The sequence below is a fragment of the Meriones unguiculatus genome, chromosome 2 (genome assembly GCF_030254825.1).
Source record: "Meriones unguiculatus strain TT.TT164.6M chromosome 2, Bangor_MerUng_6.1, whole genome shotgun sequence".
NCBI lineage: Eukaryota > Metazoa > Chordata > Mammalia > Rodentia > Muridae > Meriones > Meriones unguiculatus.
Window position 1 is genome coordinate 66,840,381 of NC_083350.1, and position 15,316 is coordinate 66,855,696.

At 40.3% G+C, this 15,316-nt stretch overlaps 1 protein-coding gene across 1 annotated transcript in view; it reads right to left on the reverse strand.

Moving 5' to 3' along the window:
• Positions 1–4,056: 4,056 nt before the first annotated feature.
• The window catches only part of Dsg1 (desmoglein 1), a 34,145-nt gene continuing 22,885 nt past the window's right edge, over positions 4,057–15,316 (reverse strand). Inside the window, exons 12-15 of the mRNA XM_021659805.2 lie at positions 12,921–13,057; positions 12,525–12,597; positions 10,280–10,488; positions 4,057–9,170 (exon numbers count right to left, since the gene is read on the reverse strand). Coding sequence (XP_021515480.2) covers positions 8,085–9,170; positions 10,280–10,488; positions 12,525–12,597; positions 12,921–13,057 — 1,505 coding nt within the window. The 3' untranslated portion in view covers positions 4,057–8,084. The remainder of the gene's footprint in view (positions 9,171–10,279; positions 10,489–12,524; positions 12,598–12,920; positions 13,058–15,316) is intronic.

Below are 15,316 nucleotides of genomic sequence, written 5' to 3' on the forward strand. Positions count from 1 at the left end.
CCTGGGTGATTAGCCGGAAGCAGTTGGCATGTATAAATTCACAAGTTGCTTTATTACATTTTCGCTTCCTTCCGCAGTGAGCATGATACCCATGGGCTCCCAGTGGTTTGCGGGGCAGAGTGAACTTTAGTTGTCTGTAGCAGCAGCTGGCACTGTGGCTTTCACTGCTGCCTTCCCTGCCCTTTCTCTCTCCATGTCTGTAACGGTTTTACTCCTTTCCCCACCAATCATCCCCAATTCTGCTTTGTGGTTCAACTCTTAGTGAACTTGAGTAAGACTGTAGCCGGAATGAGTCGAGAAGCCCTGCCATGGATCAAGGCATGCATCTGAAAGAAATGGCTCTCAAGGTAAATAGCTCACAGTTTTTCTTTTGGAGAAAAATGTGACAATTTATATTCTGGGTCAAACCACATGTGAAATTTGGTGAGGAGTCTGGTATTTTGACGTTCTGGGGCCAGACTCTCTTTCCCCTGGGTTATATGGAAAAGAATATGAAAGAAAAGATAGCTCTGGGAAACTGGGGTGCACAGACAGAGGTGTTCAGACTAAGAGAAGTCAGTGGCAGAATTTGTCTTATTTGAATTCAGTCAAGTACAAGGCCAGAAAGCAGTATCATTACAGGCATGCACCACTGCGCTTGGCATTTCCATAGTTTTTCCCTCATTATAATGTTCTTATTGTTCTTAATTTTTATCAAGGCAATTTACAATAAAATTAAAATTTTTCTGGCTGACCTGAAGTATGTCCTCACTCTTTACTCAGACATTTTTCTGGGACTCTCATAGGACCAAACCTTTATTTACAGTAAGGGTAATTCTCTTGTAGCCCTTCAGCCTAGAGTTTTATCTCACTGGCTAAAATAAAAATCAGGAAATAACCTGACATTTACCAAAAAACATTTTTTTTTCATTTTTCCAAAAACTAAAGCTTTCTAGATGCCTATTGAATGAGACCTCAGAAGCCACCAAGACCAGTGTCTCCAAGGATGCTGAACCCCAACTTTTTCTTGAGGAGTGCCCACATTCTCTTAAAGCCCTTTACTGTTCTTTGAGAAGCTGCCACCCATTCTTGGATTTCTCTTACTCTTTTTTTCTGGAGCATCCTTCCTTCTGTTAGCCTCCATTTTGAGATCTTTTAAAAAGTCTTCTTCTCTGCTCCATACTAGCTCATCCCCAGATTCTTTGTGAGGCAAAACCAAGAATCTTGCTTTTCGTGGGTGGAGATCTTAGAGGAGCAGAGCTAGGCACTTCAGGAGGCAGTGTGGAAGTGTTCCTGCTCCTGCCAGTACTCACATTGTTGCTGGTCTGTCCAGCATCTGTAGGATGCATTGTTGGTCCATTTCCTCAATGGCTGCTCAGCTGCTCTGTCCTGCCCTTTGCTTGCAGGTCTTTGTTTTCTGGTCAGAGACTCATGTAATGTTTAATGAGTGCCACTGGCCTCAGAAAGAAAAATCCCCTTAGTGCTATATCTATACCCTACTCCTGAGCCAAAGGAAAGAGTTTGTGAATTTGCCTGAAGGGCATCTCTATAAGGACTCTTCCCCCAAGTTCTAAGATTCTCTTTTGCCTCCAAGAGAACTACTTGAGACCTCTTCAAAGTAAACTGACTTGGGGGTGACACATCTGGAACAACTAACTTTATTAACACATTCTGGATCCCAAACACATTTTGTCTCTGAAAAGAATTCCTTTAGTTCCTGGCAAAAGCATGGAGCTACATCATCATCCCTACACCCCACTGACAGGATGTCTGTAGTCTGTAGAAGGAAGCTGCAGTCACAGAACGGAGTAAGCTCCTATCCAGAGCTTAAATGTGCTACAGGAGGAAGAGCTGAAGGAAAGCTGAAGGCAGAGGGTGGGACTATTCATGACCTTCGGAGCCCAGATGATTCTACCATGAGCCTCAGATACTGGATGTTCAGGTTCGATGTGCAGGTATAAGATTTGGTATCTGCTGTTCTGTGGTTCAGTCTTGCTTTGGTCCAGTCTCTACTTGCTGTATCTCTACTCCTTCCTTTTGGAACTAGAACTTTTACCCTGTGCTACTGTACTGGCAGTATGTAACTTGTGTTTTTGTTCACAGTGGCATACACTTAGGAAGCTGCCTCGAGGCAGAGAATGGAGTGTAGGTGGTAGACTGCTTGCCTAGTGTGCGTGAGGCCTTGGGTTCAATCCCCAGCCCACAGCAACTTAGCATGTTGGACACACCTGTAATCGCAGCATGTTGGATGTGGAAGGAAGAAGACCAGAAGTTAAATATCATCCTTGGCTGCATGGAAGTTCCCAGAGAGCCTTGCAGAGGATGGGAGAGAAGGCTTTGGAGCAGTGCCAGGACTGTTACAGACTGTATGGACTTTCCTGGTACTGTAGATGCAAGGAAAAGCCCACTGAGGAAAGCCACAGGCTCTAGCGCAAAAGCTGCTGTTGTTTTGATAAATGGACATGATGAACTCACGGAATTACCTGCTACATAACTATGTCCACATCCAGAGACTAGTGCTGCGTTAGCTTTGGTCAGAGAAGCTTCTGTCTGAAGTGGTCAGCGGTGACCGCAGAGATTCATGACTGGTCAAAGGACGGGCAGTGAGACTGTTGGAGTCTTAGCCAGGAGTGGGACACCTGAAGGGTGTGCCCTTCAAGGCGCAGAGGAGAGCTGGAAAGAACATAAGAGAGGGACTAGGTGTGTGGGGGCAGGGAGTGGGAGAGAACAATGACTCCCACACATAGCAGCAATTGCACTCTTGAACTCACAGCAGCTGTGATTACACTGACAAGATCTGGACAAGACTGGGCTTGTCAACACTCTGTCTTGGAAGGGGGAGGGGATCGTGAGGTCCCGCCTTCCCCTCCACCCCCGCACTGGAGGGTTTATACTTAATAGCTGACGGGAGAGGAAGAGATAGTTTCATCAGTGGTGTAGTCACTGGTAGAATGCCCACGCCCCTGTAAACAAACTTCACCTATGCTCATAGACCCAACCCTAATGAAACACACTGGAACACACACACACACACACACACACACACACACACACACACACACAGAGTCACACACACACAGTCACACACACGTACATTCACACACAGCGATACACACGTACACACAATCTCACAGTCTAACACACATACTTGCACACACGTACACATACACAGTCATACACACATGTACATTCACATGCAGTCACACACTCACAGCCTAACATACATACTCATGCACACATGCACACATACACACAGTCACATGCACATGTACAGTCACACATACACACAGACTCACAGTCTCATACATATACACATATGCACATACATGTACACTCATATACACTCACTCAAGCACACACATGTACACACACATACATACTGACACACACTCATACACACAATCATACACACAGAGACACATACACACTCACACACACTCACAAACTCACACCATGAAAGTAGAAAGAGAGCAGGAGAAGAGGAAGATTAATGAGGGTGGGATTGGGGCTAGAGAGGGTAATGGGAAGAGGGTTGAATATGATTGAAAAACATAATATATATATATATACATATATACGTATGTGTGAAATTATAATGAAACCTACTATTATGTATAATTAGCATATGTTAATAAGAGACATAAAAAAAAACCCTCCACTAAGCAAACAGATAAAGAAAGGCTATGGAGACTCTCCAAGTTGCCATGAAATCATCCTCCATTATGAGGTGGCCACCAGTCGGGGGCAGAGTATTATGGTTTGAATGTAAACTGTGCTCTATAGATTTGCTGGTGACACAGACTGGGGACGAAGAGGGAAACTGGGAATGTTGCTCCTCTCCTGTACCTCAGCAGCCAGAGGCTCCTTTCCTCCTCAGGGATCTCATCTTGGGTAAAGCCTGATCATTGGTTTTGCCTCGGAAAAGAATTTGAAAAAGAAACAGTATGAAGCAGAGCAGAAGTTTATTAAAAGACTTAAAAAATCGATTTAAGAACATCAGTTCATGGACAGAGACACTGGGGGAAAGAATAAGATGTGCGTGAGAGGACGGGTGTGGGCTTCTCAAAGGTCTTCGCAATAGTAACAGGCAGGATTTGGGTAACTTATGAAATTATCATCTTAAATGGTTGCTGAGGAATTTCAGTGAAATCATGGGGTAGTACCCGAGGACCAGCTTAGGCTTGCAGTGGCTGGGGTGAAAGTGTAGATGATAGGAATGCAGGAAGCTGGGGGACCTTCCCTGTCCGAAAAGCTAACAGTCAACTCTACGAGAGTCCCAGAAAATGCCAGGGGTTGAGGGGAGGGTGCCAAAAACACTTAGGCCTGGTGCCTGGCTTGTTGCTCTTTTAGCATTCTCATTTACAGAAATATTTCCATATAAAAGAAGTGCTGTGTCTTTAAAAGTTTAAAATGTAAGCCTCATTACTGTTTTCAGTTGTACATCTGCTCCGTGGTGTCAGTGGGAGACATTTGGAAGAGGAGACCTGCCATTAAACACAGAATAGGAGGAAGCTAAAAAAAGGACAATGAGCGCATATGTAAATATTGTGACAACAATGGTCTCGCTGAACGTAGAATTAAGATAATAACTGCATTTGATAAGTCCTAATTATTTCTTCTGATCTAATCCAACCCAATCTCCCTGACCTTATAATTCCAGAGGGACAACAGAGGCATCTCAACCATTTATTGTTAGAAACACAACTACTCAGAAATTACAAACTGTCTTAAAATAGTCAACAGATGATGAAGCAAGGACCTAGCACCCAAATCATCCCCCGATGTTTATATATTATAAAAAAAAAGCACCTTGTCTTTAAACACTGCAAAAGGTGGTAATGAGAATTTAAAAATTGGAAAACAGTTTAAGAAAAAATAAGTTAAAGTAAGTGTATTTTGGTTATAAAGTGTTTATACAAATACAGCTCAATGGGAGGGAGTCTAGGGAATTAAAGAAAAAATTATTCAGCACTTTAAAGTATTTGTTGGATGGTCGGTTGATCTACTCAAGTTTCGTCGTCACACAAGTTGAATAATCTGGAGGCAGAGGCAGGCTGAATTTCATGGGCGTGAAAGCTGTACTGTGAACACCCCAGGCCAATGTGCACTGGACCCTACAAACACTCTTCCGAGAGTCGGGGTTTGTTAAGCACATTGGAAAGTGTGCCAAGCACTTGGGAGTTTACTTGGATTTTTCAATGTCTGTCCAAGAAACGATAATGCTTTTGAGGTTCTGCTAAAGTCATGTAAGGCACCTTGATGTCAACCAAATCTTGGCATGGATTCAGAAATAAGTGTTGTAACTGAAACCATCCGCTTAACATAGAATTGCGATTTCTGAATGCTCATAATTAAACTTCTGTCAGCACATTACAACAAGTGAAACAGAACACTCACTAAAGGTAAACAGCATGATATGGACATTTCTGGAGTTATATGTCAAAATCATCTGAGTATGTCATTTGATTCATGTTCAACAGTAAAGCATTAGTGACACAATTGGCTCTGCCTCTGGGGCCTTCCTCTTCAGAAAGCAAGATGCTTTATTGTGCTTTATTTTCAAACCACACATGAATAACATTATGGTGATATTTACTTCTTCTTCCTTTGGTTGAAAGCATGTTGATTTAAGAGTCAGCCTGGTTTATGAATCACAAATCTAGCTATTTATTTGCGAAAGGATTCTTTTTCTCTCCTATGTCTGTGGAGCAACACCCGTGGTTCAGATTAAAGCACTGAGTGAGATCCTGCCGAAAGGCCAGTCATGAGCAGCTACCTTTCAATGATGCAATGATTTTTTAAAAACAGAATTGTAAGATGCAGAACTAAACAGAACACTGTTGTACACCTTGCAAGAAATAGTTTGATCTGAAGTTAACTTTCCTGGGAAACGGGAGACATGTCCTCCATTTACAATTTTATTTTCCCAGATTTTATATAATTGATGAATTCTAATCATATTTTTAAAAGATGGCCATATTGTTACTTGTTAGACAATAATAATAATAAAAAAAGAAACAAACTTTGGGTTTCAACCAGGCATCTAAGTAAAGATACAACAATATAGCACATTAAGGTAACAAATACACATTCCTTTGTATGAATGAATGAACTAAGGAAGGAAGGAAAATTGTAGTATTTCTATCTGTTCAAACTTGCAGACCTAGGTATCTTCAAAGATATTTCAACAGATACCTTTTGAATTTTTGAAAATTACATATTCTCAATGCATTACCCCAAATTTTAGAACAAAATAAAAGAAAGACTCTTTGAGTGACTTTATTTACACATCAGCATTTTGGCATGCTCCACATTAGCAAAGTTTTACATGTTCTATATAGGTAAAATTAGACATATTGTGGCCTTTAAAATATTAGCTGCATTTGCTCTTATACAGAACAAAGTAGCTCTTGCTGGACTAATCATTCACCCCTAGATCTTTGACAAATGCTGGAGGTTCTGTACCACTCTGAGAAATGAGAAATCAGGAGAAAACATCTTTAAAAGTTGTATATAATTCACAACTCCAGGGGCAGTATTTTCTCTATTTTTATTTTGCTGTATCCCATCTCACTTTAGTGAGCTAATTTTAACACTGAGTTTAAAAACAAGAAAAGATTCCTCTACCCTGCAATAGTAAACGTACCTGTCTCTTAGAAAGCTTTGATTCTCCTAAGAGATTTGAAATCAGGTAACGCCATATGGCAAACACACAGAAACATCACATCATAAATAGAACATTACTAAATTTCAAAGCTAGAAAAATATATCATACGATAACTTGTAAACCTCCTTTACGTCAGAATACCTAGAAGCCAAGAGATTATTGACAAATCAAATGAAGAATTTCAAAGTTGTATTCATGAAACATTTTAATTGAGGAATGAGCTTGTCTAGTTACTATTTTACTCTGTCTAAAGTAACATGACTTCTGGGATAGGGCCCTGGTTGATCACTCCCAAGTGGCAGTAGAGGGCCATTCAAAGAAAAACACTAGTCTCAACTCTATCTAATTGTATGATATTCCTTTCCTGAACAAATAATTCTTTTCTAACGTTCCCCACTTAAGACAGTTTTCATGTTCTAAAAACAGCCCCCCCTCCCCCAAGAGTCCCTTAAAAATTAGCCCAGGCTTAGCCATACTGCAAGCTTCTTCCTGACAGCTCTGCTTAAGGAAACTATTTTAACTTTGGAGTTATGCGCTGAAGAGCTGCACAGGAAGGAGTGTCACTTACTGCTGAGACTCAAGACGTAACACTGTCCAGTCTGTGCGCTTGGGAGGATTTAACATCCTCCCTAGCAAGCAACATTCTTCAAAGTCACACCTACAAACACAGCTGGAGCCAGGGAAATCCCCGACTCCACGGAGGACTTAACTGAAATCCCATCTTGAGTTTCAGCTCAGTTTGTGCCAAACAAGTCTCACTGTATTGGTACTGTCTATGGGGTTTTCCTTCTAGGGCATATTTCTTTATTTGAAAATTATTTCATCAAATGCAGTTTAGATGTGGTCAAGGTAATGCTAACTGACATCTTATGGACTTAACTATGCAGTTAGAATTTTATTAACCTTAGCCTAAATTTGTTGGGGGGTTTTTGACTGTATTACATGTGAAGCAGACAAGGCATATGTGAAGAAAATGTCAGATTTTTCTCACCTAAGTGATCATAAACTACACACTGTATCTTTTTGTTAATTTCTCAGTAGCAAGAAGAATTCTTCCACTTCCATTTAAAGCCAATGCTTTGACATTAGCCACATTTTATTTATTCAACATGCTGGTGATACCCTACAGGGCATACATATTTAAAAACAAAAAAACCAAAACAACCCTGTAGACCACATAGCCACAAATAAGACTATACCTCAAGTTCACTGTCATTATTTCATTACTGTTTAATATAAGATAAATGTTTATCAGTGCTAGGGAGCACTCTCCCCCTGGTGACGTGTCCATTTATTATTTTTACTGCGGCTCCTCACCTTTCTCCACAGGTCTCCTATAACCTGCTCTGCATTATGAACTGCACTGTTAGATTGGGGGGGGGGCAGGAGTTGAAGGTACATCACAGTGGTGATGGTGAACAGCACTGTGAGACCCTGACTACTTGGTATACTGTACCGTACTATACTTTGTGATTCGGCTCCGAGCCATGCTAGGAGAGGCAGATCCAACTGTCTGGCTAAAGTGATGGTCAGAGGAACTCCTCATGTGGCCAATAGTGGCTGTCCCTCCCATGCTGCTCATGCCCCCGCCTCCACTAAAGCTGCTCAGGCCGGTGCCGCTACCACCCACTCCGGTTCCACTCAGAGCCTCACTGCCAGCACCCATGGTCGTGCTGACCAGGCCACTGCTGCCTATGCCTCCAACCCCGCCTATTCCAGTGGTGCCACTAATTCCGCTCACACCAGCTCCAGAAACCACCCTCTCTGTCACAATCACGTTGTGAGCATTTGATAACTCAGGGGGCATGCTCAGGTTGCCTATCAGGCCAGAAGTTGGTTGGATCACTCTTTCTGTCACAACCACGTTTGAAGACTCTCTAGGGTTAGGAATGGTCAGAGTGGTGGGTAGGCTTGTGCCTGGTGCTATTATCCTTTCTGTCACTATGACATTTGATCCATCTCTTAAGTCAGGTATGTCTACCATCCCATGCAAATCAGCACCAGAGATGGGGCCCACCACCCTCTCTGTCACCACTACATTTGAAGCCTGCCGGTTATCATGAAAGTAGACAGAAGGCTTGAGAGTGCCGGAAGTGGCATAAGATTCCATCACAGTGACATTACCATAGCCGAGAGGATCAGGAATTGGCATAGGATTCTGCACACTAGGGCCAGTGGGGTAGGTGTTCTCAGAAATTACTGTGGTAGTGCCAAAATGTGGGGAGATGGGTGGAAGTCCACTAGCCAGGTGCTCTGTTTGCTGGGGGCGTATCGGTTCGGTGCTCTGAGGAGGCCAAGAAGGGTCAGGGTCTGGATATGAGTCTATTTCTTTCCCCAGGCTGATATCTGCCAACTTCTTAAACTTGGGCCCCAAGGTATCCAGGAAGCTTTCATCTAAGTCTTCTCCAATGAAGCTGCAACAGCCCACGGAGCCTGCAGGGGAGCCTACACCTTCAATGTCATAGATAAGCAAACAGTCATTGGATGGGCGTCCTTCATCTTCGTCCGCATAAGCATAGGCTTTCTAATTTGCACAGAAAAAAAAAAGAATATTAAACAAACAGTAACAATGTGTTTCTTTAACCATTAGATGGACGTATCTAAGTTCTGATATTTACTAGACCTGCTTTAAAAAAGATTTCAAAGGTACTTGAAAGAATTCAGTTTGGAGTTATTTTAGCTATAATTCCAATACATTTTGATGTTTAAACTTTTCTTTAGATGACCTTGCTTAAAATAGTGCACTTTGTAAACAAAAATCACACATAAAAATTAACACATCATCTATTTTATTACTAACTTTGAAGGAGGGAAATAAAAATAATTTGCACAAAAAAGTTACTGGGAGGAACTTCTTTTGGTCCGAAAGGAATATTTATAGTTGACAGGTTTAGTCAAGATTGCATTTTTTTTCACTTAGGCAAGATGGATGGGCTTTGATAGTTTTTGTCAATATGAAACAATTTCATTCTGGATTCAGGTTTTATTTGGCAAGATCATGTAAATAATTTAATAGTTAGAAAAAAATGGTAGACATAAAATAACAAACTTTTAGTAATGATAAATTTTATAAACTGTGTTTAAAAAACCCCAACACAACAAAGTATGGAATAAGCTTGAATCCTGTTCTAGATATGAGAATTAACTGCTAAAGCTTCAGAGAGGTGCTGATATTTGAACTGAATCTTGAAAGGTGGATAGAAATGTGTGCGAGAGGAGGAATGAGAAACAAAGAGCAACAACAACACAACATTGCCTAGTAGATCAGAACAACCAGAGGCTCGAGGTGAGCCCTCTGTGGATAAGGCAAGTGGGTTGATGCAGAGGGAGAGTTGGACCAGAACAACCAGAGGCTTGAGGTGAGCCCTCTGTGGATACAGCAAGTGGGTTGACGCAGAGGGAGAGTTGGAGCTGTATGTTGGCACATGAATCATGGATTTGGACTACAAATTAGAGACAAATAGAGCCATTGGCAGTATTTATGAGGGAGAGTAAAATGCTCAGGTCAGAGCTTCAGAAACATTCAGCAACAGACAAGTCGTGGAGATCAGACCACTGCCAACACCCTCATGGGAGTGGGTGTAACTTGGAATGAGGGAGATAGAGAGAAAAGCATGTGGCTCTGAGTCTTACCTGACAGAAGTAACTTTCCATAAAATTCATGTTGAGACCTCCATCTCTACATTCTCTCATTGAATTTCTTCTTAATGTTCCTGAATATTCTTGGCATATCTCAGGTGCAGCTGATGTTTTAACTCCATCCATCATCTCAAATCCTGTAGTTCTTTCTCCTCCTCCCAGATCTTGCATTTCTCTGCCACAGTATTCATTTGTATAAACTCCTTAAAACATTGAACACATCAAATTTAACTTTTCTAGTGTGGTGTAAACTAAAAACTAACTTAATGTCATGACACAGTTTCCTCATTCAGGTATGCATTGCAAGCAGAGATGGAGATGACACATACAGGATGGATAATTATGATATTAACTCAAAATAATATTAATAAAGACAGAATAATAATACATTAATATTAATCAGCTTGCTGTTTTTAATTATCTGTTGACAGACTTTTCTATATGATGTGCCAACAGAAGTGCAAGGAAATAATAAAAATCTGTGGGCTTAACAGTTTGATCTCAAATTGAGTCAAGTTGAGTTAAGTTTCTCCAATTCTGAAAGTTAAATTATAGTATCAGTATACTCCTGATGCACTCCTAGATGTCATGGCATCCTGCAGAAGGCATATGAGCCACTGAATTTTAGAAAGAGGCCATAGCTACAATGAGAAAAGTGGTTTCTGGAGGTATCGTGGGTAAGCAGTTGAATGTGAGAGATGGGAAGAAGCATGCTAAATGCTTGAGGTGGTGGAACAAAAGTTGGTGATCAGAAGGGGTATTCCCATGGTACAGCCTTCTAATTTGAGTTTGGGGAAATATACTTTTTATATTCCAATTATCCTGATGCATTCCATGCTACTTTAGGATTTCTATGAGACTTCATAGACTTAATGAAAGAATTAGGACATAGATAAATATTGGTGGTTTAGATGAGTTGATGGGTCTCAGGAACTAACTGTAGACTAATGGTGGAGATGTGATTTTCTGCATGAGGAAATATTGGCACCATTAACAAAAACAGACACACCAGGAAGAGAAATGGGACTAGTGATCTGTTATACAGAAGATATACAGACTAATGAATCCAATTCTATAAAATAGAAACGTTTCTATGTCTGAAACATTTTAGAGTATTCAAAGTAGAGAAGTAATTATATAGGGTCTGAAGAGATGGTTCAGTGGTTAAGAGCAGTGGCTGTTATTACAGAGAACTTGGGTTCAGTTCCTAGCACCCCCATAATGGCTTACAACTGTCCGTAAATTCAGCTCCAGAGGATCTGATGCCCTCTTCTGGCCTCCATGGGTACTACACACATTGTTCACAGACGTACAAGCAGGCAAACATAAAATATATATAAAAACAAAAACAAAAACAAATAACCAAACCTTTAAAAAGTAATACTTGGTGAAAAGACTAAGAGAAAACTGAGAAAACAGTAACATTTGCTTTTAAAAAATAAGATAGTAAGACCAAGACCATCTCTCTATTCTACTGACTATTTCTACTGACAGAAGTTGTTATTTTAATTGTTCTTTTATTACAGCAGTAGCTTTCTGGTTTCTGCCTGGGAATTAGTCTAGACATTTGCTTCAAGCTAAGGTGTTGATTCTTAGGACTGTGCAATGAAAACTCCCCCAACATATGTACCACCTTAGCTGAAAGCTCTGGAAGGTTTTCCAAGTGTTGCTTTTAATATAAGAATTTAAACAAATGTTTCATAGGTCAATGTTCATAGTTATGCTAAGAATGGACATAGTTTTCTCTGTAAAAAAATGAGTAGTTAAAGTGGAGGAAAACTGAACAGGCTGTGGGATAAGTTTCCATCCTCATACACATACACACACAGTTACATGTACACACTCACATACACATATTACGCTCACAAACACACACACATGTGTAGTATTCCATCTGTTAGATCATTCATGATTGTACTTCTGTACTTCTATTTACGGAGAGCTTAATTATACTATCTTTCTGATGATCAAGAAAGATTTTAGAATATGCAGCATGTAGGCTGGAGAGATGACTTAGCCATTAAAGGCCGAACAACCAAAACTAAAATATACAGCCTGTAGGATCAATTACAGTAGGCTGCTCTTTTCCATTCTTTTCATTTAGAAATATATCATTGGAGAAGGATTTATAAAAGCACATTTAAAAAAAAAAACTAACCCTAAATAATAAGACACTCGATGAGAGAGAACAAAGCCCATCTTAGTCATTTGTGTTTTTGGAAACTCCCCTTTCTCTTACCTGAGTTGTCAATGCATTCTATAATGTTGGCATTACCAGGTGGCATTTGGGGTACACAGATGGTGGTTATACCCTAAAAGATAAGAGACAACATTTTCCCATTTGTAATCTCTTTTCTTCCTCTACTTGTACATTTTTATTCTAAAAATACCACAGAATTCCTAAAGGAGGACTATTTAGGAAGCTTCTGAATCCTACTTAGAAGTTGAATCTCATTTTAAAGTCTTCCCTGGTCTTCTACTGAGTTTTGAGGAACATTCAACCTCAATTGCTTTCCTCAGTAGTTACCCAGAACCAAGAATAGTGTAGACTAAACGATTTCCACCGTCTTAAGCCATGTCCGGAGACTAAATTTTGATGAGCACCCAAATCTCATCCTTATAGATTAGCACTTACATCGTGGGGTTCGGGCTGTGGACCTTCTACTGCCCATGTGTGGATTGCTCCATCAGAACATTCTGGAACAGGTTCAAATGCAACTCCACCACCTGGGGCGCCTCCACAGTCACAGCAGAGCAACAAGAATGGGACCACTGAAGGAGAAAGAGAAAAGGGTTAGCAGTGGGCCATGTTGAATGAGAACAACCTGGTTTTCAATGGTTAGATGAGAATTTCTGAGCTGTATGAATTTAAAATGACTACTTAATATGCCAGGACAAGTTAATAAGGATTGAAGCCTCCCCCCTCAAAAAAAAAAAAAAAAAGCATGAGCTTGGAAACACTAGACTTCAGTACATTTTAATTTGTTTTATAGTATTAAAATTACAGATGAAATAATGCAGTTAAAATAGTTCTTTTTATTATCATCACTCAAGAAAACAGCAGAGACTGAATAGAGTTGAGGAGAGCACCGCTCTTGATCTTTCATGTCTGCACACACTCTTCTATTTTCACACATTTTCCTTTCTCAACTTAAAGGGAAAATCTCATTCAATTAGTTATTCTCATGAAGGTCATTATTACAAAGACATGTTTTTTTTAAACAATTCTCACATAGATAGAGACTATCACACTCTAGCAATATCTTTTCTTTCTAATCTGCTTTTCATTCATTTGCTATTGGCATACAATCTTGCTAGATAATTTTAAAGGAATATATAAAAAGAAAGGATGAATAAATAATTGAAAGAAATAAGAAAGAAAATAGGGAAGTAGGAAAGGGAGGATAGAAAATAAGAGAAAGGAAAGAAAAGATGGATGAGCTTTTCTCTTTTGGAAATCTGTAAAGCTGAGAGAAAAAAAGAAATGTAAAGTTGTTGACCCAAAGCCTTACGGATACGATTGAAAGCCTTTGTTAGCCGCACTGCACTATCGGATGCTGGGTGTTGATAGTTAGGAAAATGTAAGCTAAAGTCACTGCCTACAGCAATTATCATCAGCTCTTTGGTATTCAGTTTGCTCCAATAAAGCAAGGAATTGACTACAAAAAGTAGAGGATTAGCTTTGCTCCTAAGTAGTTCACATTCCATTCTGCAGATTTCTTAACATTCTTACAGTTTCCTTGATCTGGTTCATTTTGATTAAAAAAAAAAAAAATCTATTTTTGAACTCATTGTTTTCCTCACAGAACTTTTCCTGGTTTTTATTTTTACTTATTCGGATGAATTCCTGTTATTTAACACTTCTTTTTTTTTTTGGAAGTGTGTTTCCAATTCTAGAGAAAGTGCTCAACTTTAAACTGTGCTCTCCGTGTGCCCAATTTCTTTGTGGTTCATGTTGATGAAACGTTCTAGGAGGTGAGTTATTTAAAGTCGGAAGCTCTTGCTCTTCTCCCAGCACCCACATGGTGACTCACAAGCATCCATAGGTTCAGTTCCCAGGGATCTGCCACACCCCCTTTTCACCTGTGCAGGTACCAGGCCCACGTGCTTTACGTCTTACACACATAAACTAAACATGTATCTTTTATAAAAGTGATAAGTGAAGGCAGAAATATTTTAAAAATTTTGTATGTGAGTTCTCTCAATGTACACTTTGTGAATAATTAATTAAATATGTGAAGCCGGTTTCACCACCAAGATTTTGTGATTTTATACTTGAAAGGGCAATTTTTCACATTTTTGTCTTTATTTTTGTGTATTTGTATACATCGGAATTTCGCTGTGTATCTCAGGCTTGCTTCAATCTCATGATCCTCCTGCTTCAACTTCCCAGCTGCCCAGATGGTAAGTGTGGGCCAGTATGTTCAGTTGCAAACGTCAACAATTGTATTAAGTTAATGACATTATCTATGCTTCAAGATACTATTATTCCCTTTCCACTCCTGTTTCCGTCATACCCCAAGTCCACCAGGAACGTCAACTGGACTCTACGTTTTTATTTCTGTCCATGACCAAGGCTACTGTAGTGGTCGCAGGACCCACCGCGGGGCAGACGTCACCTGTGCCATATTTCCCCGTGTAGTGGTGTTGTGAGGAAATTGTTTTGCAGGAACAAAGGCAAAACTCAGAATGGTTAGGTAATCCTTGGAAGACCTCATTGTTAGGTTGAACACCTGGACTGTTTGATTGTTTTCATTAAACCTTGCAGCCTTGCATTGTAAAGGCTCTCCCCAGGCTCCAACATCCGCCTGTCCTCGGAGCCTCATCCCTTACCACATCTGGATTTCTTTCCCGTGGGTGTTCTGTTTCAATGTATCATATTCTCTATCTTTTGTGTTAAAAGTCAACTCACAGTCCAGTGCTCCCTTCCGCTCCCCGCACCCCCGACCTGCCTTTCCCCTCCGTGGAATCCTTTCTGATCGTTTCACCCAAACTGTACTGTGAATGTGTGTGTCATGAGTCTCTGCTGTG